Genomic DNA, 23,479 nt, shown 5'->3' with positions numbered 1-23,479 from the left:
AACAGATGAATGTAGCGGAGTAACTAAAGTAACTAGTAACTAAAGCTGGAACAGATGAATGTAGCGGAGTAACTAAAGTAACTAGTAACTAAAGCTGGAACAGATGAATGTAGCGGAGTAACTAAAGTAACTAGTAACTAAAGCTGGAACAGATGAATGTAGTGGAGTAACTAAAGTAACTAGTAACTAAAGCTGGAACAGATGAATGTAGTGGAGTAACTAAAGTAACTAGTAACTAAAGCTGGAACAGATGAATGTAGTGGAGTAACTAAAGTAACTAGTAACTAAAGCTGGAACAGATGAATGTAGTGGAGTAACTAAAGTAACTAGTAACTAAAGCTGTAACAGATGAATGTAGTGTAGTACAAAGTTCAATATTTCTCTCTGAAATGTAGCGGAGTAGAAGTAGAAAGTGGCATGGAAAGAAGTAAAGTACAAGTACCTCAACATGTGGACTGAAGTACAGTACTGGAGTAAATGTACTTAGTTACACTCCCCCCCGATGATAAAAGACAAACAGCTGTCAGTGACTTCAAAATAAAATTTAATAAAGGCTTTTACAAAACCAAATTCTTGATTACAAAACACTTAAATACCAAACGGCTTCAAACCAGCCAATCAGCCGGCGTCCTCGCAGCTCACGGAGCTCAATCATTGGTCGATACTCAGATATGCTAATGAGAAACAGCGAAAGGAAACAGGAAGAGGGAAACACGCGGCGGCGGTGTCCTTCAGACCGACTCCTCTGTGTCGACCAATAGGAGAGCAGGGTATAAAAGGGTCCAGTGTCCAATCGGAGGCCAGTCACAGCCACGTGGGCAGGGCCAGCAGCTGATTGGCCAGTCACCGCCTTGTGGGCGGGACCAGCAGCTGATTGGCTGTGGCAGATTCTGGGAACAGGTGGTGGTAGGCCGGCAGAGGAACGAACGCCGCCGTGATCATCTTCCCTGAAACAGACGGAACATTTTATCATCTGGGACTAAATAATACAGTCTTTAAAGTTTGATACATAGACAGAAAAAGAAATGGACACAGCTACATCATAGACTACGACAGAGACCAGTGACGTCTCTTTCCCGGTGCTGGCTGAGCGTTACTGAGCAGCCTCCAACTGAGCTTGAAGACGTAGATGTGACGTGAGCAACCTGTCTGAAAGTTGGAAGTCTTCTGGTAGCTGTGCCAAGAGAAATCTCAATCATTCCCAATCTAGCAGAGACGGAGAGTGTGAGTAGGAGCTGTCCATGAGCGGAGGAGCAGGAGTGAAACCTTGCTGAAATATATTTTGTTCCGATGCTTTCATGGACTCTCTGGGCTTCTCCCTTGACTGTATGATGCCTCCATGTCCCCCCCGATTGCCTGACTATACGGTAACTCCTCTACTATGAGACAGGAAGTCTCGTGGTTATGACCCAATCGTTAGCCTATTGTTATAACAACGTCTGCTACGGAGCCATAACGTGAGCTACAAGGTAATGGAGCCTTTTATACATTGTCGTGTTTCTTTAGAAATAAACAACGGACAAATAGAGTCTTTAAACGCTTCAGATGTAAAGGTATTCTCTGTCAAAGTGACGTCAGAATGAATGGCAGTCAATGGGATGCTAATGGGATGCTAATGGGAGGTGATGGCTTGGTAGCCTCAGAGTCTCCCCATTGGAGCTACGCGTTCCAGACGCTCCTTTACCCCCCCTGGTTTATACCGTCAGGAACCTGAGACTGTTGAATGTTGTTGTTGAAACTATTCTTATTATTATTAGAGAGCGCTGCTTTCCTCAGACATCGTGCCATGGTGGTTTTTATAGTGAATAAATAATGAAGAGGTTTGGACTTTACAGAGAGACAGAAGGTTCTGCTGGGTATCTGTATAATGTAGCACTGCTCGCTGGTTCTACAATATCAGCCATCACTGGACAATATTCTGCACTATGCATATTTATCTATTTATTACTCTGCGTCACCTCCAACTGTGCAATATGTCATTTCTATTCATCTGTATATCTGTTTATATACTGTCTGTTTATATACGGGTGTTTATTGTGTAAATGTTTGTTTTATTACTATTATAACTAATTCTATTTCTTATACTTTATGGATATTGTTGTCTACTGAATGTGTATGTGTGTTATTCTGTGTGTGTAATTTTTTTCTTTTGAGCTGCTGTAGCACGGTGTGGGATTAATAAAGTTTATGTTATCATATCATATCTTCCAGAAGATAAGCAGGAAAAGGAGGATTTGTCGGTGGATGGATGGTGAGTTGATTATGGTTCCGGTGACCTGGAACTACCATCTGTTCCTTTAAACTGATCCATGCCATCAGAGTCACTAAACTCTGTCACTGATCATTCTCCTGTTGATCAAAGTCTCACCGGCAAAGAATCGTCCGTGCAGAGCGTTGACGGCGGCCATGGCGGCAGGGATCGACGGACACTTAACGTAAACGTTTCCCTGGAAACAAGCAGAGGTCAGAGGTCACACTGTCACCTGAAAACACACACACACACACACACACACACACACACACACACACACACACGTTTGTTCTTCTAACCCTACGAGGACCCTAAAACCCTTAAAAACCAAGTCTGAAACATGTCTATTTCCAAATGAATCCCTTTTTTAAATACTCTAGAGAGAGATGAATAAATCAGTCATCAACTATTAAATTAATCTCCAACTATTAATATATAATAATCAGTTTGATTCATTTAGTGTTTGATAAAACAGGTAAACTAGTGTGATGTCAACTTCTTAAATATGAATATGTTCTAGTCTCTTCTCTCCTCTGGGACAGGAAACTCAAGATTTCTGAGTTGTATGTGATGATGTCATCTTGGACTTTTTAGAGACAACTACTGATTCATTCATTGAGGAAATGTGTGTACCTGTGCAGAGTTTTTGTCGACATAGACGTGGACGACTCCTCCATGTTTGTTACATTCCTCAATGACATCATGCTGTATATCCATCTCCCAGCCAGGAGGCTTCTCACTGAAACACACACACACACACACTTTATACTTCTTTACAGTTTCTGACTGTTGGGTTTAAGTGTGTGATTTTTACGTTAGGCAGTTTTAGATGTACATTGCGTGTAGTGTAGGTGTGCGTAGCTGCTGTTGGGTTAAAGGTGAGGTGAGGCTGTTGGGTTACCTGTTTGGGTGGAACATGTTGGAGAGCTGGAAGCAGTGAGTAGCGAGCGGCTGAGAGGGAAGATTCATCGCACCAGAATTCATGTTGAGACCCGGATTCATCGCAGCTGAAACACACATTTAACAACTATTTAAAATCAATCCAGTGGCATCACACACACACACAATCAATATTGACATCAGACAGGTGTGTATGTGTGTGCGTGAGAGTGAACAGGTGAGTCTGAGTGAGTGTGTCTGTGAGCGAGTGCGTGTGTGAGAGCGTGTGTATACCTGACACAGCAGCCATGGCTCCGATAGCGATCACTCCACTCATCTGCAGAGCCTGCTGAGCAGCTGGAGGCATTTGTAGACCTGAACCTACAAACACACACACACACACACACACACACAGTTGGAGGCCCCAGGTAGAGTGCTTCTCTTCTGTCACCAGACTCCTTTGTGGAGTCTGCTGATTTTACATTCTGCTTTGTGTATTTAAAAACAACCAACGTAGAAACTAAAACTCCACACTCTCAAAAACCAACGGGTGTTCTACTAAATTCTGCATTTTTATAAACACAAAATATTCCACTTTTGTTTGGATAACGTGTTCGATCAAAGTATACGTCAAATAAAAGTTCCCCAAAGATGTTTCTGTCTGTAGTTCTGATCAGCTGATGTTTGTTCAACTGTTGACTCACGATTGGTCAGGCTGGTGTGTGGGCGGGACATGAAACCCTTTTTCTAACATTTTCATTTATTGTTCTTGTAATACTCAAACCTTTTTTTGTAAAAATGTTCTGACTTGTTTTTTCTCGTAACATCTGGACCTTTACTCTTAAAATATTCCAACTTGGCAACGTGGCTAGAAGGAAAGTTACACAAAATAATAATATAATTGCAATACTTTCACCCAGGAAACAGTGTTTGTTCCTCAGGAGTGTTTAAATCCAAACCACCTGAACTAACACATCATTTTGGTGTCTAAACTTCGCCATAGCTGTATGGCTTCGAGCCTCAGCCTGGGAGGAAGTGGAGAAACAGTATGTGTGTAGTTAGCAGGGTGTCTCTGTTGACATGTTATTTCCCCTCATGTTCTGTCTGTCAATCTGTTCTGGTGTTGAAAACGTTGGACACGCGAGTCCTAGCAGTTTGTGAACTATACAAGTGGTGTTGATTCTGAGGCTCACCCTCAGCGAGCCGGGCCATCAGCTGCAGGCGTCCGGTGGTCCCAAGGTCGATGCCGGAGCGTTCCAGATCGTCGCTGTCGAGGAACGAGGCCGAGGAGTCGGTCCGCTCCGTCACATTTCCTACTTTCATCGGCCGACCCGCCAGCTCAAAGCCATTCAGCTGCTCCATCGCTTTCTGGGCACAGTCGGCGTCTGAAAACTGACAGACAGACAGGTGAGAGAGAGACAGACAGGTTAGGTTAGAGAGAGACAGACAGGTTAGAGAGAAAGACAGACAGGTTAGAGAGACAGATGAGAGAGACAGACAGACAAGAAAGAGACAGACAGGTTAGAGAGAGACAGACAGGTTAGAGACAGACATCAATTCTAAACCTTATCAATAATGAGTAAGTGATGATGATGAACTCACAGTGATGAAGCCGTAGCCTTTAGAGGTTCCCGTGGCACTGTCCATCATCAGCTGGATGCTCTCAATCTGTGACACACAAACATCTGGCTCACACATCTGTCTCACACACACACACTTCACCTCTGTGTGTGTGTGACACACAAACATCGGTCTCACACACTTAAAGTCTGTGTGTGTTATCTTTTATAAAGATTAAAATATGTCAGACAAAAAAAAAACAGTAATTACGGGATAATGAAAACAATGCGGTGAGGTTCTTGACAAAACATTTTTCTTTCAGTATTAAGATATTTAAAATGATGTTAGACCCCATGTTAAACTATCTAAACTTCACAGCAGAATAAACAGCTTTACTGCCTGGTTCAGAAAAGGGTTTCAGTCTCTAACGCTAATTTCCCGGGGGTTGAATCTGTTATTACTCAGAAAACAGAAAAACTAAATTTGCATAAAGCAGGTAGTGTATCTATCCACTCTGTTGATAAGAGCATTAAAGTCTTGACAGATAACCCTGAAGGGACATTTAAAGGTTAGTCTGACCCGTCCAAACGGCTCAAAGATTCCTCTCAGCATCTCCTCGGTGATGTTGAAGTGCAGAGAGCCGACGTAAAGCCTCATCGGTCCCGCAGATCCCTTCTGCAGGCTGTTGGCCGCAGCTGCTGCAGCCGCTCGGTTCTTCTCCGCCTAGACACACACACACACACACACACACACACACACACACACACACACACTTAATGCAGAGCCGGCCGTAATCTGTACCTGTGAGGCCCGTCTCTCTCTCTCTGTATGTCTGTCTGTCCATCTCCCTGTCTGTACCTGTGAGGCCTGTACGATGATGGGAACTCCCAGCAGCCTTTGCCCCGTCAGCCCAATTGCGAGAGGAACCGATGTTGCCTCCACAAACTCGATGTAGGCGATGCCCTTCGACTTGCGCGAGTTCCTGTCAGAGATCATCCTCACATCCCGAACCTGCAGAGGGAACACAGCAGCCGTTACCACGACAACCACCATCCATCCTACCGGAGCAGACTTTTAGTCAATGTTGAAAACAAACGTGTGGGCCCAAACGTACGTTCCCCACAGCGGAGAAGAAGTCCTCCAGGTCTCGCGGGCGGATCCTGGCCGCCAGCTGCATGCAGAACACGGTGCGGGCGTCCCGCTCCTCTGGAGTCAGCGTATCTACGGGGAGCCTGACGGGACTCTTCTCCTTCCTCACGGGACTCTTACTCTTGGACCGCCGCCGGCTGGAAACACAAACACAGTCAGAGACGCCAACCGGCAGCATCACAAGAGACAGCTTCTGTCCCACGTTTGGTAACCTTCCCATTGACCATGGAACTTGTTGTACTCCATAGTCACCTACTGTGTCTGTAAAATGTCCTGAGATAACTTGTGTTAGGATCTGACACTATCAATATTATTATTTAATAAAGTAACTTCTTTATAAACTGTAAAGTGTCCTGAGATAGCCTCTGTTCTAATGAAGTTGTGTTCAAAGTGTACTCACTGCTTGTGGTGGTCTCGGTAGCGGCCGCCCCTCTCTCTACTGCTGCGGCGCTCTCTGCTGCGACTTCTTCTCTTGTCTCGGCTGCGGCTGCGTTTACGCTCTCGGCTGCGGCTGCGCTTCCTGTCTCGACTCCGGCTGCGCTTCTTGTCGCGGCTGCGGCTGCGCTTCTTCCTGTTGGACACACAGCAGCCAATCAGAACACGGCATGACAACGAGTCAAGATGTTTACTTTGTTCTGCATGAAGCCACGTGACAACACTAGTGCCGATAAATTAGGCTGCCTTAAACATGAAATTAGGAAAGTGGTTTTATTTTGAAAGGGGCCCGGAGCTAGACTTCACATACAGACAGAGAGAAAGACAGACACAGAGAGAGACAGACTGACAGAGAGAGAGTGACAAAGAGACAGATAGAGACAGTTAGGTGTGTTACTTCTTGGTTCGTTCCTCCTCTCCGTTGGGGCTCAGGTTCTTGGGTTCATCCTAAAGCAGACAGAGAACATCATGAGGAGACATCACAACACTCACAGACTGCTCTGTGAGGCGGCGGGGGGTCAAAGGTCAGGGGTCAGTCAGTCAGTGGGGGGTGTCAGGGTCAGAGTCCAGTCACTTTTAGTTTGGATCCTACACACTGCTTTTAATAAAAGGTCAGACCAGCTCTGTGGTCGGCGTCTCTTTAACATTCTGAGACAGAGCTCAGAGTTTATGGTTATGCTAAGCTAACGGCTAACTCTAAAGTGATGATCCTCCATGCTTTCCTTTGTGACCCTCTCCGAATACTTTGTCTCCCAGAATCCTCTGCCGTTACACATCAGGAGGGGGGGTGAAGTTTACAGTTACCGAGGGAACCACAGTCACGTTGCCATGGGGACCAGAGTGCAGCAGTGTATGATGGGGGCTTGTTACTACCTTCATGTCTGTGACAGATCACACTGGCAGTCAGGGGAGCAGAGGTGAGAAATCGTTAGGCAAGTCTACAAAGAGAGATAGACGGGCATTTATTCAGGAACCAACAGCATCATCACCAGCTACACATAGATCTATATATACACGTAGATGCTTCCTACACCGCTGCTGCTCAAAGGAGCAACACGTCGACACGCCGGCCGTTTGGGACGGGCATCCGCCTCCTTCTAATGCATGTGTGCGTATGTATATGACATGTATCTGTGATGTAACCACAGGATACTTGGTTACATTAAAAGGTGACCTATTATATAGCATTTCCAGGTTCATATCTGTATGTTGTGTTACTACTAGATAGTAGAAACACAAAATACATGAACTTTGATAGCTTTAATGTTGAAAAAAACTATTATTCTCATCCTGCCCATGGCTGCTCACCTGAATACTCCCTCTGTCTGCCTCTTTAAGCCCCCCCTCCTCCTGAACAAGCCCAGTCTGCTCTGATTGGTCAGTAGTCTGCATCTCCTCTCCTGCTGCTGCCTGTCTCCGGCATCAACATAATATACAATAAAAGGCCTATAAACCAAATACTACCCAACCGGACACGTTGCAACAGTAATGTGACGTTATTGAGGAGAAATTAACAACATTGGACGCCAAGTTTACAGGTTTCACTGCCGTTAGCATGTGACAATGTTAATACCGCAGTAGCTTAACAAAACAGTAGCCTGCCTGGAGAAACTGACCAATCACAGAAGGCCGACTCTGTGTTACGTGACACAGAGTCGAGAGTAGCCAGGAGCATTCAGAACAGTTGGAAATCTTAACGTTTTAGCTCATGGGATTTCTCTAAAATAACTTTACCTCATTATTTGGCTACAAGGAACGGTATCATCTGTTTATGAAATGTTATTCCATGTCGCTAGGTTTGGCTTTTCTTCTCATGAACATCCCTAAGTCTTTATGGTCCCAACGGGTCAGATGTCTGGCAACAGAGACGCGTCTCACAGCCGGAGGCAGCATCTATGTTTATATACATCTATGATCATCACCCTCAGCTTGACTCCACCACTCAGAGACTCATCACAGAGACAGGAACCAGCTGAACATCAGATGTTCCTGTGTGAGCCGTGAGGAGCAGCAGAGTCCGGCTGAGAGTCCAGAACCTGAGGACGGACCGAGACTCACCCTCCTGTACGGAGCATCCAGCATCTCTTCAATGTCCAGGTCATCTGCCATCCTGCTGCTGGGCTACACACACACACACACACACACACACACACAGACACATTGTATAAACATGTAACGTTAGTATAACTAATAACATAAAACAGACTGTTTTTATCACTCCATAAATCAGAAAATACTGTCAACAGCCAGTAAAAAAAAACATTTTCCTCCATGTTTTTATGGATAAGATGTCAGGGCTCGACATTAAGGCTTGTCTGCTTGTCCGGGACAAGTGGATTTTTTTTGTAGGGTAAGTGGAAGAGGACTGTTAACGTTAGACCCAGCGGCAGTGGGTCAGCGGACCGCTAACGTCGGATGGACCGCTAGCTGTTCAGTTCATTCTCTGTAAGCGATGCAGCATAAAAGCACGGCGGAACCAGCAAGCCAGCCAGCCGGTGTTAGTTAGCTAACATTAGCTTGCTAACTCCGCCTTAACGTTACCCCGTCGCCACATCGTTCACAGAAAACGAGCCGAATACAGATGTCACTCGTGGCGATAGCAGTGTGCTTTGTGTGGATGAAGCATCTGACTCATTTTGGGGCTGGCTTTCTGCCTCGTAACGTTACTATTCTGCTGCTCGTTTTTCAGTCAGTTATTGTAAAACCTCAGCTCCACGACTTGCCAGATTAAATATCAGGTAATAATCAACTGTAAAGTAGCTACACCTTTTAAAGGATCCCTTGGTAAATCAGCCTCTGTCAGGTAGAAAGTGAAATTGTAGAAAGAAAAAAAACAAAAACGTTAACACCAACATTTAGTGGCAAAATCCATTGTTATGTCTACAAAATTATTTTAGATATAAGTTCAAGTCACTACTTGCACCGTGCAACGTATTACTTTGTATTATGAGTCTGGAGATCCTTCTTTCTTGTTGAAGGGGAAATCTATTGTTGGGACACGTTTGTTTCTACTGAACTGTATTAATGTTAATAATGTTTGGATGCTTTCAACGGTTTGTTTGAATTCTTCATTAGCAAAACACACAAAAAATTATAAAATGATAAATCTTTACCCGGACAAGTGACTTTTATGCATGGACAAGTGAAACGTAAATGTAGGTATGTTGACATAGCAACCGCTCGCTGCGAACATTCTGTCTCTATAACCAAACTGCGTGGTACTGTTAATATGTGTGTCATGCAATATCCATCCTAGCCGCCTGGTGGGAGCATGTTTTTTCCTGAATATGACAGTAACTACGCAGACATTTGGTAGTCCCATTTGTGATGGGTAGATTTAGCGAACGTCCTGTCATGGCGTCGTTCTAAATGTCTCGATTTAACTCCTTCTCACCGTGTTTTCCTTTAAATTATTACTGATGCTATGTAGTTTAATCTGTATCTCATCATTTTCCTGACATATAATAGTAACAGTTTACATCACTTCGAATTACATTACTTACTGAGGACTAGCCTGTAACTGACTGTCTAAGTGAATAGGCTAAGCTCAGTGTTTTTTCTTCTTTTTTGTCTTCTGTGTACCCCCTGAGCCTTTTTGTTATACCATCATTAGTTAGTACCCCCTCACTCATACGTGTTGATGATTCTTTAAAAGTAGAACGTAGCACAACTGATTATTAAATGAAAATCATTTTTATTTCATTTCCTTAACATGAGCATTTAATTCTCAGACATTTTCTTCTTGGAATTTTCGATAACTAAATATTCTCAGTACTTCCAAGTTGGAAATAAATTATTAAATGTTTCCACGTACCCCCTGCAATTTCCATACCCCTGGTTGGGAATCACTGCTCTAGCTCAACATTTTGGTTCAGACGAATAAGATGAGGTACATGGATGGCAAGGGTGACCCTCGTGGCTTTAAGATCTTTCTGAATCACAACAATCTCCCTCTCGGCCTCATACCACGCTACAGAGGTAACCGACTGCACATTCTTTTCCATATATGTGGGATATTCTCAAGTCATCATGCTGAACTAAAGTCATATCTCTGTGGAGGAACATCCTGTGGAGGCTGTGTGCTAGCATACTGGAAGACTTTAGAAAATTAGTGACTGGACCATGGATGACCAAATTCTACACTGGTGCAGATGACCAGACTGATTACATTAAATGTATTGAAATTATCAAAGAGACCGTGCAGACCTCTGCTGAATTCCTAACTCGCACAACAGACCTCTTTGGAAATCAGCTGAATGCTTCAGACAAAATCCTTGAGCAACAACCACCAAAAAGACGCAGTCATGTTCACTCAAATGATGGAAAAACTGTCAGAGCGGTGATTGAAGTACTTGAAAGGCAGTATCAACAATACTTTGTTGATACATGGACAGTGACGGAGAAACTAAAACAAGAGACAACCTCAGCAAGATCACATAACATGGATGCTGAAGAGCTGATGGGGATGTTTAGTGCGTTGAAGAAGAAAGCTCCAAATGCCACCATCTGCTACTTGTCCTGTAAAATGCGAGCACAGAAAAACAACACTGTGGACTATTTGGACAGTTTAGACAAGGAAAAACAAGAGCTGGTCATCAGGAAAGCAGTGAGGCTGGGGGGCAATACAAAGAAGAAAGAGGAGGAAGAAGCAAGGAGAGCTACAGGAGGAATTGCACAAACGTAAAGCCACAAAAGAAAGGAAGAGAAGTGAACAAGAATGGAAAGTGTTAGAGAAAAAAGATTGAAGAATTAGGTGCAGACAAAATCAAGGAAGCGTTTCCAGAACTCCCAGAAGAAAAAAATGAGCTTAATCAAGGAGTTGTTGGGTGGCAGAGGGGTGGGGGGCATTTGTATGTCATGCGTGGGATTTGGGTGGCAACAGGGTCATTTTCAATGGGAAAATTGAAACTTTCCATGCTAAAAAAAAGAAATACACTGTTGGCTATTGGGCCATGAGCAGGGAGGAGTATGAATTTGATGCACATGACACTGATGTGTCCACCAATGCTATGGCAGCAGATGTCCTCTTGGATGACTTGGTTGTACAATAATAGCCTGTCAATAACCAGTAATCATCTCAGTCAGCACAATCACACAGTTAGCCTGTATATTTGTCGTACAGATCATTCATTTTTAGTATGAAGAAAAAAAAAGTGACTATGAATTTTAATGTATATTTGCATTTTCAGTGTGTATAAATATGAATTCACAATTATTAGTTGTGTAAAGTTGTCTTTGCTTGTATTCTGAAAATAAATGTTTATGAATAACGCTTATTAATTATAATTGTTTTCAGTGAGGTACCATGGGTTTGATGTCTATTCCAACTAAAACAGTAAATGTTCATGATTTCATTTAAAAGAACTAACACAATTCTACCTTCTGTTCAAATGTCATGCAAATATCTGATAAAATTAGGAAGTTACAAGCAAAAACGTGTGAATAATAAGCATTTTCGGTCACATGCCTTCTATTGTAATTACTGTATAATATTTTAATATAATTCCCGATATTATAAATATAACTTTCTCAATCCTCAACTGATTTTCACAATCCAGGTGTCATTGTAAAGGGAATTTCCAGCTCTGTCTAGTCATGTGATCTATTTTGAGCTTAGGGGTGTTTGAAAATGTTGTCATCATACCTAGTAAATGTACTTGTCCAAAGGACAAGTGCCTCAAAAAGTTAATGTTGAGCCCTGGATGTTGTATAAACTTTCAGAATATAGATAGGAATGACAGTGGAAAGTTTGGTGTGTGTAAGAGCTACTGAAGAGGAGATTTCTGAGTCTGAGAACTAAAACTCTAAAGATATGGATTGTAACATTCAGACATGTTGAACTCACTAACGTTAAACATGCAAAAATCGATTCAAACATTAAGCACCTGTCTCTGTGCAACTCTTAAGATCTTATTTCATAATATCTCACGGTGAATACTCGCTTCTGATTGGCTGTCTTAAGCTACATCGTACTTACTACTACGTCTGTTAGCTACCTGTTAGCTACATTAGCCACTAAGCTAAACACACCGTTTAGCTCCGGTTAGGTTTTTAATGTTCCTATGCTCGACCTGAGGCAAAAACTCTTTTTTTAACGTTAATTTGTTAATGTTCCCATTGTGTTTATATATCTATATTATCAATATAGAAAGAACAAAGACTTCGCCACCAGTACTCTACACATGAGCCCTCGGTGGCTAACAGCTAGCTAGCTGCTAACCGTAGATATCAATGGCGGCTAACAGCTAGCTGCTAACCGTAGATTCTACGGCGGCTAGATTGGATCTAACTACAGCGAGGTTGTTTCCCCGGTGTGTATCGGCTGAACACCGGGGCAGAGCGGACTCTTACCTGGACACACAGCGGCTCGGAGCGGGAAGAACAGTCCGGTTAACAGTCACTCACTCGGTGCCCTCGCGACGTGCTTCAAATGGCGTTTTTTCGTTATCTCGGCTGTTATCGCGAGAACGTCCTCCCGCGAGACCATAACACAGCAGTGATACATGATAGGCTACTGATACGAGCGATATAATCTATTGATAACACACTTAAAATCCAACATTGTCCTTTTGTTTGTAACTCACTGAAATGTAAACATTCAGACATTGAACTCAGATGTTTCATTCAGAGAGACTTCATCTTTATCTCGGATTAAACTTAAAGAAATCAGAGAAAAAAGACTTTCTTCAGTATTAAAGTGATAGTTGGCTGTACTTACTTAATGCCCATTATGCCTGTTGGCATGTAGGGCAACAACAAAGGGCAGTTCGCGTGATGTTTTCTTGCTGTCTATGTATTACATGTCCAATCCATTTCCATCACCTTCTCATAATGATGGTAGCCATGTTGTCATGTTTACACTGGCTGAGTAGAAGTTGATTGGAGATGGTGTTGGGCCAGAATATTCTCTTTATTTTACGTAGGCTTTTGGTGTGGAAGGTCGACAGTTTGTGGAGAAAGCTTTCAGTTGTTGGCCAGCACTCAGATCCATATAGCAGGGTAGACAGGACACAGCTCTGATACAGTCTCAGTTGGCTGGACATGTGACTTTTTCTCAAAATATAAACTAAAATCTTCCGGCGTTATTTCTAGAGTAAAATTTTGAACCATTGCAACAATTTTCTAAAATTTTCCGAATTTCTTTGTTTTCTCAAGATATTCCACCTTTGTTCCTAAAATATTCAGACTTATTTTTAGTAAAAAAGAAGCAGCAGACAGAACTTGTTTTGAACTTGTCTTTACATCGTCTTAATCACAATTTGTCTGACTTTTATTATAATATTGTGACCTTTTTCCTCTTTATATTCAAACTTTTTTCTAAACCTTCAGACTTTTTTTTAGAGAAAAACATCAGATTTTTGTCCTCAAAATGTTCCAATAATTCCCTAAAATTAATTCAAATGGAGGATAAAAAGTAGGATATTCTGAGGACTGGATCAACACATGAAGATGTACACGAGATACTTTATGATTTTCATTTTTAATAATTTAAAAAAGGGTAGAAGAAAACGTGTCTGTGTCTGTGTGTGTGAGCGTGTGTGTGTGTGTGTGTGTGTCACTTTATGAGCACATGAAGATGTAAATACTTGATACTATGATTTTCTTTAATGAAAACAGTATTATTATAACAGTATCCTCTTTTGGCTGATGTCATCAGTCTGTCTTTGTGACATGACTTTGTGACATCGCTGATGTCTCCTGTCAGCCAATCAGAAGTCTTCCTGCTCGGCGCGCTCTTTGGAGGAAACCCACCTGCTGACGATCACTTCCTGTAGAGAGAGAACAACACCAGCGCTTTAAATAAACATTAATATGATTATTATATATGGAATCATGAGAAAGCTGCTTGTTTTTAACCCTTTAAATCCTGAAAACAGGGGCAGATTGGCCATCTGGCAATTCTGGCAAATGCCAGAGGGGCCGGACCTTTTTTTGTTTTTAAATGTGGGCTGATTTTTTTTTTTTAATATACAAATAAATTGTCTTTACAGGCCGACAGCGCATAGGACGGGTTTTTAATCACTTGCACAATTTCACTATGGTTATAATAATAATAATAATAATAATAATAATAATAATAATAATAAATATTAAGCATTTGGCCAGTCAGCAACGGCTGGACCGACCCATCCAGAGGTTACTCAAATTGGGACGTTCAGTCAAAATCAAGCACGTCACCTTCAAACAGGATCTCTGTTTGCAGGGTTCAGGCTGGACCCTGCTGGTGATCATGCTGCTCTGGGGGACCGGCTGCAGCAGTGAGAAGCTGCTGCTGACGGGCGCAGAGCTCGGCCGGAGCTCTGACTGCTGTCTGTCCGCGCGGCCGTCTGACGGCATCAGTATTACATTGAGAGTTTCATTACTGGTTAAAAACGCCTCGTTGTCGCGTTAAATAGTAGTCTAATTCGGTACAGTTGGTTTTAACGCCTGATACGAAGTGTAGGCCTATAGGAGTACACATGACAACCCTGTTAATCTGGGTTCACATGTATGCATGAACTGTGGTGGTCCGTTACACTGTAGTCTATATTCAACATCACTGGTCATTTTGGATCAATAGAATGTAGAAAACATTACACTTCATAACGTTTTGTATCCATAACGTGTTATTCTACAATTTAGCAGTAAAAGCCGTAGCCTCTGTAAGTCAATCCTAAATTTTTCAACTCTGGAGCAAAACGTGCTGCTTGGGGAAAAAAGTGACCATAAAGTCCTGTTCATGCTACTTAAACAACTGGACCTTGGGGTTAAGTGTTGTCGTAGCCAGCAATGTCCTGGATGTGAAAGCCCCCTTACTGGACTACTGAATATAATAATATTCATTTATATTTTGTATTTTGAATTGTTACCTGCCACCAGAATTTTGTGATTTCCTTGCCATGAATATAGACGTTTTTACCAAAATTGGTGCCTAAAAATGTATCAGAATGCAGGAATGGAAGTCTTTTACCCTCAACATTTCCAAAAGGCCAATTCTGAGCAAGGAAAAACCCTGAAGTATAATCAGACAGACATAAAAACATTTAAATTGCAGAGTTAGAGTTAAAACAGATGAAAAGATGGAGAACCAGACGGACAATATGTACGGAGAGAAACATGGACAATCGAACAGACAGTACCAACAAAGAACAACATACTGTAGAGAATGACAGCATACAAATGGTATAATCAGGCAGTATGTGTACATTTGTTATAAACGTGTGCTCTTTAAAAAGTAGTAAGCATTGTTTGCCAGTTACTTACATTAAATGTTTAAAAATCTGTTATAAGGTACTGCTTATATTATTTCACCATCTATACACAAATGTAATTAGTGAATGCACGTGTCCGTGGGTGGGGCTGCATGGTGATGTGGGCTGGTGTGACTACAGTGCCAGGGCTGAATTTTTGTCCCAGTCCACCCCTGCCTGAAAATATTCACCTGAACCTTCAGTCTGCTCAGACAGGCAGGTGAGTCCAGCTCGGCTTCTGATTGGTCGGCTGGAAAGATGATGTAACACAACATCAGCTCCTGTTGGGAACAGGAAACAGAGAAGAAGTCAAATGGAGCCAAAGGTTTCATTATCGGACAATAACATATCAAACTCTTCAACAATATATTCTAACTAAAAAGAAGTTTGTTTTAAGGTGAAGTATAATTTAGATTCAGATCTGAAATTCTTTTGAATAAATGATTTATTTTCATGTTTCACTTTCCTACATATTTTGATATTCTAGGTGACTCATTACCTTGGAGACGTTGGAGGTGATCCTGCTGAGAGCCGCCAGAGAACGCCACGAAAACGGACGCAACGCCGAGCCCCTGAACGCATCGTCAGCCCGCTCAACTACCACCGAATAACTACGGGAACGGGAGACAGGTTGGTTTACTGTCCCAGAGGAGAAACTATTCACATTTAACATCACAGACATCATACTAGTTTACCTGTTTTATTATAAAAACATGAAAAGCATGCGTGCGTGCGTGCATGTGTGCTTGTGCGTCTGCGTATATGTGGGTTGTCTGTGTCTGTGTGTGTGTGTATGTATATATATATATATGTGTGTGTGTGTGTGTGTGTGTGTGTGTGTTACCTGGCGTGGTAGAAAGGTGGTCCTTTCCTGTACAACACTGAAAATAAACAGAATTTTTTTTTAGAAATTAGTCTTAACTCCATCCAGAGCTAGCCTGTGAAAACCCCCCCCACCACCACCGAGTCCACTAGAAGTGTGAAAGCGTTCTAGCCTGGGAAAACCCTGAGGATGACGATAGTGCAGCAATAGCGAGCAGCTTTTTGTTTACATTCAACATGACGGCGACCGAAGCGCAGCAACCCGTTCGTCTGATTGGTTGAAGGATGCAATGGCGCCCAAAGGCATTTGAGCAGCGTTCATTGGTGACACCCCTTTGGAAATGGGCTGTGGATGAAGCTTCCCCAGACAGGCAGAATGTTTACGTCAGTTTTAGCCCCCTGGAGGCGGAGCCTGAAATGGAACACACCTGCGTGTGTGTGTGTGTGTGTGTGTGTGTGTCTCTTACTGAGGTCGACGCCGTATTTGGCCCCGCCCCCTCCTTTAGGGACCCACCCCCTGCTCCGACAGTGCTGATAGGCCGAGAACGAACAGACAAAGTCGGGCCGCAGGGACCGGAACTTCCTCCACAGCTGGATGACTGACAGAGGCTCCTGACCAATCACAGAGGAGATCACAGACACATTTATTTAATTTATCTCGTATAAGGCCGGACTATAGTGGAAAGACAGAGAGACAGACAGACAGACATTTACCTGGTTCAGGTAGACAGACAGACAGCCCAGACTGTAGACCAGGAAGAAGGCCTGTAACAGACAGACAGTTTACAGAGTGGCTCCTATTAAACTTTCAGATTGAAATCCCTTTACTCTCTAATTCTGTCTTTGTTTCCATGGCAAATAGCAGCTGAGGCTCATGGGTAATGTAGTGTTTACAGACAGAAAGTGATGTTAGCGTGAGTGATGTTGCGTTAACCTTACCTCCTCCAGACTGAGCTGCAGGTACTCTGGGACAGAGACCGGGGTCCGCCGGACCTCCCTGACCCCCCCACACACCTGCACACACACAGACACACACACACACAAACACAGACACACACAAACACAGACACAGACACACACAAACACAGACAGGAAAAAGTATCAAACAAAGTTTTGAAAGAAAGCGTCATAAACGTAGAAAAAGGCGACTAAAAACATACAGGTTACACACATTTCAACCGAAACAACAACAGCTCACAGAGTCAAGAAACCCCCAAAAAGCCTCACCTCACCGTCAGGGACCAGCAGGACAAAACCCGGACCTGGAACCAGAGGATCTGGATCAGGATCAGAGCCTGGGTCTGGGTCAGGGTCTGAGTCTAAGTCTGAGCTGGGATCTGGATCTGGGTTCAGGTTCAGGTCTGGTGGGTCCAACCTGAAATGTTAAATCAAAGACGGTTGAACCATTCAAAGTGAAACTGTAACATGTGTCTTGTGTTGGTGAACGGGGACTTATTCACCTGAACAAACAACATGTTCTAATCAACGTAAGATATCCTACCAAAATGTTATGTTGTTTTTATTTTGCGATTCTAAAAATGCCGAATTGAGCAGAACGCCCAAATATCTTTAACAAAGTGTGGAGTTTTAGTTTGGATGCTGTTTGTTTTCCAACACAGGAAGCAGAATGTAAAATCAGCAGATTCTTCAGGGGAGTCTGGTGACAGAGCAGAGAGAGAACTCTACCTGCAGCTTTTCTTGGCCTCTGCCCCGACCTCTGACCCCCGCAGCTGCCTCTTCCTGTGGGGACAGGCTCCGCCCCCTGCTGCTGGCTCCTCCCCCCTCTGTCCGTCCTCCCCCCCTCCCTCCTCCCTCCTCACATCCTCCATCTTTACTGGCTGAGAGAGGCTGAGCAGCGTTTGATTGACAGCGTCTTCATCCAATCCCTGCGCAGAGAGAGAAGCCCCCGCCCACCGGAGCAGCGTCTCATACCTACAGAAGAGAGGAGGGTAAACGAGGCACGTTTAATCTCTAAACGGCATCACCGTGTTGCTACGGTTTCCGTGTTGAAGGACATGTTTCCTCTGAATGGTGTGAAACAGCTTTGAGATGATTTCTTTGTTTTGGTGGCTGTGTCCCAGCAGAGACGTGTCTGTAAACTCGTGGTGATAAAAAGGCAGAGCGCTAGCACACACAAGGGTAAAACACCTGATTTGGGATCACTCTTATGCCAGAAACATAGAGCATGCTGTAGCGATTTTCATTTCGGCGCCCATATTATTTTATCTGTCCGGCCTGTACGCCGGCTGCGATCAGGCGATTGCTGACTCCTCTATTTCTTCCGCAAGCCGCGAGAGAATGTTTCAAGCCAGGCAGGTAATCACATAAAGGAAGGCCACAGCGCAGCTGGATACATTAAAAAAATAAACTAACTTTCAAAATAAAACACCCAGGTTTATAATGATTTGGGCTGTCTTCACTTCTCAGAGAGACACGCGATCAGGCACACGGAGACACACACACACACACACACACACACACACACACACACACACACACACACGGTATGAACATCCAGATGTGAGATCGAGCACGAATCTACGCTTCGCGACGCGTCAGTGCGCAGTGTGTTCCTGGCGTTAGAAACTGTAAAGACGGAAATGTTTTCAGTTTCTCTGTATGTACTGTATTTCTCTTTTTTTATACTTGTTTCATTTGATATTCTTGACCAATAATACTTAAAATGTACTGGTGATTGTGCCTGAGTCCTCAGGGTAACAGAAAACTATATGAGCCTAATATGTGATGTCATCGCGTGACAGACAGGAAGTGATGTCACTGACCTGGCCTGGGAGACGACGGGCAGAAGCAGACCTTGGTGTTCTGTAACAGAAACAGAGAGCAGCTGAGTGCAGCGGGCAGCCCTGATTGGACCAGACTCAGGACGATGATGTCATGGTGTGGGTGAAAACTCACGCTCCCATTGGTCCGAGATGTTGTGGTCCGGTCTGGCTCGGGACAGCACGCCTTTACCAAAGTAACCCTGAAACAAGATTACAGCATTAAATACTTAACTGATCAGAAAATAAAGCTGGAATATTTAGAGAAAGAAAGACCATTCATGTGTCATGGACAGCAGATTCCAGTTGGATATTCAGAATTAAGGCCGTTTCACCCTGGCTGTGTGGCGTGAGCGTGTCGCGTTTTTTTTATTTTATTTGGGCTCCCATGGTAACAGGTTAGAGCGTGCACACTGCCTGCGTGACACGCACGTCTCAGAAAACGCGTGCATGCTAGAAATAGGACCGACGCCTATTTTTCACACCACACACCAGCGTGTTGGAAGCGTCTCCAGGCAACATAGAATACGAAGATGTTTATATGTCATTTAGACACAAATACATTTAATAAATGATATGTTGATGTTTGAAAGTCTCGAGGTTTTGACATGAACGCAGATATAAATGTCATTTAAAAAGATAAATAATTATTGATTTATTGAAGGAAATATTCTGGAGCCTATGTTGCCGTCAATCCTGCTGACGTTGTCTTTCAGATCAGAATATGTTTATGTTTATGGGAAACATCCATGTGTCCAGACAGGCTAGCAGCAGCAGTCAGACACCTTTCTGGTGTTAAAGACATAGAAAACGCCACGCAACAGAAACACCACGCTCACGCCACGCAGCCGCCACGCTACAGAAACACCACGCTCACGCCACGCTACAGAAACACCACGCTCACGCCACGCAGCCGCCACGCTACAGAAACACCACGCACACGCCACGCTACAGAAACACCACGCTCACGCCACGCTACAGAAACACCACGCTCACGCCACGCAGCCGCCACGCTACAGAAACACCACGCTCACGCCACGCTACAGAAACACCACGCTCAAGACACAACAGAGACACACACACACACACAGAGAGAGAGAGAGACACACACACACACACACACACACACACAGAGAGACACACACACAGAGAGACACACACAGACACACACACACACACACACACACACACACACACACACACACACAGAGAGACACACACAGAGACAGAGACAGAGAGAGAGAGAGAGAGAGAGAGAGAGAGAGAGACACACACACACACACACACACACACACACACACACACACACACACACGTTTGTTTGTTTCACTATCTTTGTGGGGACCCGTCATTGACATAATGCATTCCCTAGCCCCTTCCCCTAACCTTAACCATCACCACTAAATGCCTAACCTTAACCCTTACCCTCACCCTAACCAGAACCTCATTCTAACCCTAATCCTAAAACCAGGTCTTAACCCTCAAACAGACCTTTAACCTTGGGGGGTCCAGCATTTTGGCCCCACAAGGCTGTGCAGACCCCATAAGTATACTGTATTCCCCGGTTTTTGGACCCCACGAATATAGTAAAACAAGCGCGTCCTCCACCGCTGGAGCACGCTGATAAAATCATATTTGACATGGTTGCATGTAAAGGGGAATATTAGAGGAATATTCTCTGTGTAAACAGATTAGAGGAATAAGGTCAAAAACCAGAATAGTATGTGCATGTAAACGTAGTCAGTGTCTCTGTGTATCTGTATATCACACCTGGTTTAGACCTGACCCGGTTTAGAGCTGACCCGGTTTACCCATATACAGTATATAAGAAGGGTTTACCTGATTATAGATTTTCTGGATGTGTTCCGGGTCGCAGACCAGCACGTGTTGGTTGATGAGCTCCGCCCGGAAGTGGCTCCTCTCCTCCGGGCTGCGACTCACCGGCAGCGGAGCAACGAACTCCTCGTGCACCCGCGCGCGTCTCCGCGGAGCCCGAAACTCCGCGTGCATGCTGCCGCGATCGAACCGGGTCCGAACTGATCCGGACCGTTCCTGCTGCGGAGACGCGAGGGACGCTGACTGGCTAGTGGCTGGAAGGGATACAGCTACGGCTAAACTCTCCGGTCGAGTTTGTTATGCTGTCGGACGCTTCGGTGTCACCGAATCTGTGTCCGGGTGGAACCTTTTCTCCTTGTATGGTTCCGGTGTTATGTCCCTACTGGTTTCCACACTAACAGGGGCCTGTTGCACAAAAGTAGAATGAAGAAATCCAGGATAACTGAAAAAGCTTGACTTAGTGTGGTCCGCTCATCGCGGCTTAATTGGTTGCACGTTTGCCGAGTCAGGATGAGAAGGTGAAGCTATGTCAGGATGAGAAGGTGAAGCTATGTCAGCCAGGTGTAGATAGCTGGGATAAGTGCACGTTCACGGCTTTCTTAAATAGACCACGGTATCCATCACAGATTTACTGATGCAGAAATGGAGAAGACGCGTGCGGCATATGTTTAACCCGCTGAGCAGCAGCTGTTAATGGAAAGTTACGAGGAGGTGAAACATATAATATGCAGAAAGGGAAATAGGGCTGTTGTTATCAGACAGAGAGAAAAAGTCAGACAGACAAAACAATGTGTAAGGATTTAAAAAGATCTACTTAGGGCCTACTAGTCACTCCACATTTTTACAAAGTTTTAATAGCTTTTAATATTATTGTTTTATGTGTTGGTTTTATTGCTGTATCTGATTTTATCTGCTAAATGTGCTGGTTTTACTGTAAAGTGTCTTTGAGGAGCCTGTAAAGCACTATATAAATAAAATGTTTTATTATTTAGCCTACTTTACCTTAAAAGTGAGCAGAGGGAGTTCATGTTCCTCTGGACATTCACCCTGAGGACTCGGCTTAATTCCAAACCCTTATTCATAATGAGAGAATATGTTTTACAACCATATCCACAAATCTCTATAAGCTATAATTCTAAATATCTTTCTACAATTAATGTTCATACAGAACAAACATGACTGGACAAAAACTAGAAAAAGAAGTAAGTGACTTCAATACACACTGTAAGCATATCTGTAAAACAATATAGCCTATTATTATTATTATTCAGGTTTTTTTCTCACTCCCAGATGCGTGACGGCACCAAAATAAAAAGATTAAGAAGCTTTGTGACATTATAACACATTCCCACTCCCATCTGGTAAAATACGGACATTTGGTCAGGTGCCATTGTCGTCGTTATTGACTCTAAAAGTCTCCTTTAGAGTCCGCTGCACCGTGTGGGAGGATCCCCCCCCTCCCCCCGCCTCTCCACGTTGCACGGGGCATATTCACGGGGAGAGCAGCGGAGGAAAAGCCCATTTCCTCCACATCGTCCCACTTTATCTCCGGTGCCAGTGCAACCATTTCTTACCATCCAAACAACTGCAACAGTAGGATTTAAATCAAACTTGTGACCGCAATAGTGACAAGTAATGCATGTTAATAAAAATAAAGCAGAACACATTCAAAAGACAATGGAATAACTGTTAAACACGTTTATTTCGGATCAGAGCAGCAGCTGATTTAACACATCCTTTTGTGCAACCAAATCAAAGCTAAATTCATCCAGGATAACTTGAATATCCCGGCTTAATCCCTTATCCTGCTTTTGTGCAACAGGCCCCTGGTTTCTGTGTGTTGTGTTTACCTAACAGCTGCAATTGTTGCTGCCTCTCTCTGTCTCTCTCTCTGTCTCTCTCTCTGTCTCTCTCTCTCTCTCTCTGTCTCTCTCTCTCTCTCTCTCTCTCTCTCTCTCTCTCTCTACCTCTCTCTACCTCTCTCTGTCTCTCTCTCTCTACCTCTCTCTACCTCTCTCTACCTCTCTCTCTGTCTCTCTCTCTCTCTCTCTCTACCTCTCTCTGTCTCTCTCTCTCTCTACCTCTCTCTGTCTCTCTCTCTCTCTTTTGCTGCATTTGTTTTCTGGGTTTGTGTGCTTTTGTTTTTGCATCGTTTCATATTTGCAGCGCGTTTATGTATTTGGTTGTTGTGGTGGAAGTTTTCGATGCAGCAGGTGTAGATGTTTTAAAATAGGAAGGTGAAACAAAATAAGGACAGTCGAAGACTAAACCAAGTTAGGTTTTTGTATTTTATTATAAATATATTTGCAAATATAGGAGTAACAGGATTTCACAAAAGGCAGAGCAGCCCCATGTGGAAAAGTGTCTTCAATGAGTGAACAGAATCACTGAGTTTAAATACATCTTCAGAGTGACAGCACACACCCATTTTCTAATAATTGAATGTGATCAGATCAGACTGTGGTAGTATTGGGCAGCTTCCAGGTATGAATGTGGAACTGTGTGAATGTGACATGTTGTTGTATATACAGTATATA

General features: G+C 43.6%; 2 protein-coding genes across 4 annotated transcripts; both read right to left on the bottom strand.

The window, feature by feature from the left end:
- Positions 1–527: 527 nt before the first annotated feature.
- On the bottom strand, positions 528–12,727 carry LOC144517412 (RNA-binding protein 39-like). 3 transcript variants are annotated; one of them, XM_078249515.1, is made up of 14 exons: positions 12,626–12,727; positions 8,333–8,395; positions 6,672–6,721; positions 6,240–6,410; positions 5,805–5,976; positions 5,549–5,701; positions 5,270–5,413; positions 4,733–4,798; positions 4,324–4,522; positions 3,425–3,511; positions 3,153–3,258; positions 2,885–2,990; positions 2,369–2,447; positions 528–947 (listed from the first exon to the last, which is right to left on the bottom strand). In XM_078249515.1, the coding sequence occupies exons 2-14, from the start codon at positions 8,381–8,383 to the stop codon at positions 844–846; spliced, it is 1,488 nt and encodes a 495-aa protein (XP_078105641.1). In that variant the 5' UTR covers positions 8,384–8,395; positions 12,626–12,727; the 3' UTR covers positions 528–843. The 3 variants fall into 3 exon arrangements, with proteins under 3 accessions (XP_078105641.1, XP_078105643.1, XP_078105644.1); XM_078249517.1 differs by lacking the exon at positions 12,626–12,727 and adding an exon at positions 7,148–7,212 and having other exon boundaries at positions 8,333–8,358; XM_078249518.1 differs by lacking the exon at positions 528–947 and having other exon boundaries at positions 2,396–2,483.
- Positions 12,728–13,735: 1,008 nt separating this feature from the next.
- On the bottom strand, positions 13,736–21,260 carry tsen2 (TSEN2 tRNA splicing endonuclease subunit). Its single transcript, XM_078249514.1, has 12 exons — positions 20,946–21,260; positions 19,243–19,309; positions 19,110–19,149; positions 18,013–18,258; positions 17,554–17,701; positions 17,266–17,340; positions 17,041–17,091; positions 16,794–16,938; positions 16,349–16,385; positions 16,004–16,115; positions 15,696–15,785; positions 13,736–14,043 (listed from the first exon to the last, which is right to left on the bottom strand). Exons 1-12 carry the CDS (start codon positions 21,114–21,116, stop codon positions 13,984–13,986), a joined length of 1,242 nt encoding a protein of 413 aa, XP_078105640.1. The 5' UTR covers positions 21,117–21,260; the 3' UTR covers positions 13,736–13,983.
- Positions 21,261–23,479: the final 2,219 nt, after the last annotated feature.

The sequence above is a fragment of the Sander vitreus genome, chromosome 4 (assembly GCF_031162955.1).
Source record: "Sander vitreus isolate 19-12246 chromosome 4, sanVit1, whole genome shotgun sequence".
NCBI classification, from domain to species: domain Eukaryota; kingdom Metazoa; phylum Chordata; class Actinopteri; order Perciformes; family Percidae; genus Sander; species Sander vitreus.
Note: the sequence above shows the minus strand (reverse complement) of the source record. Positions and strands in the feature narration are given on the sequence as shown.

Bases quoted from the DNA above. Each gene is read 5' to 3' on its own strand.
- LOC144517412 (XM_078249515.1), bottom strand. From the start codon at position 8,383: ATGGCAGATGACCTGGACATTGAAGAGATGCTGGATGCTCCGTACAGG. The intron at 6,722-8,332 runs GTGAGTCTCGGT...TGTCTGCTTTAG, and splicing joins TGGATGCTCCGTACAGGAGG to GATGAACCCAAGAACCTGAG. The intron at 4,523-4,732 runs GTGAGTTCATCA...TCTGTCTGTCAG, and splicing joins AAGGCTACGGCTTCATCACT to TTTTCAGACGCCGACTGTGC.
- tsen2 (XM_078249514.1), bottom strand. From the start codon at position 21,116: ATGCACGCGGAGTTTCGGGCTCCGCGGAGACGCGCGCGGGTGCACGAG. The intron at 17,702-18,012 runs GTAGAGTTCTCT...TTAACATTTCAG, and splicing joins GAGGCCAAGAAAAGCTGCAG to GTTGGACCCACCAGACCTGA. The intron at 17,341-17,553 runs GTGAGGCTTTTT...GTGTGTGTGCAG, and splicing joins TGCTGGTCCCTGACGGTGAG to GTGTGTGGGGGGGTCAGGGA.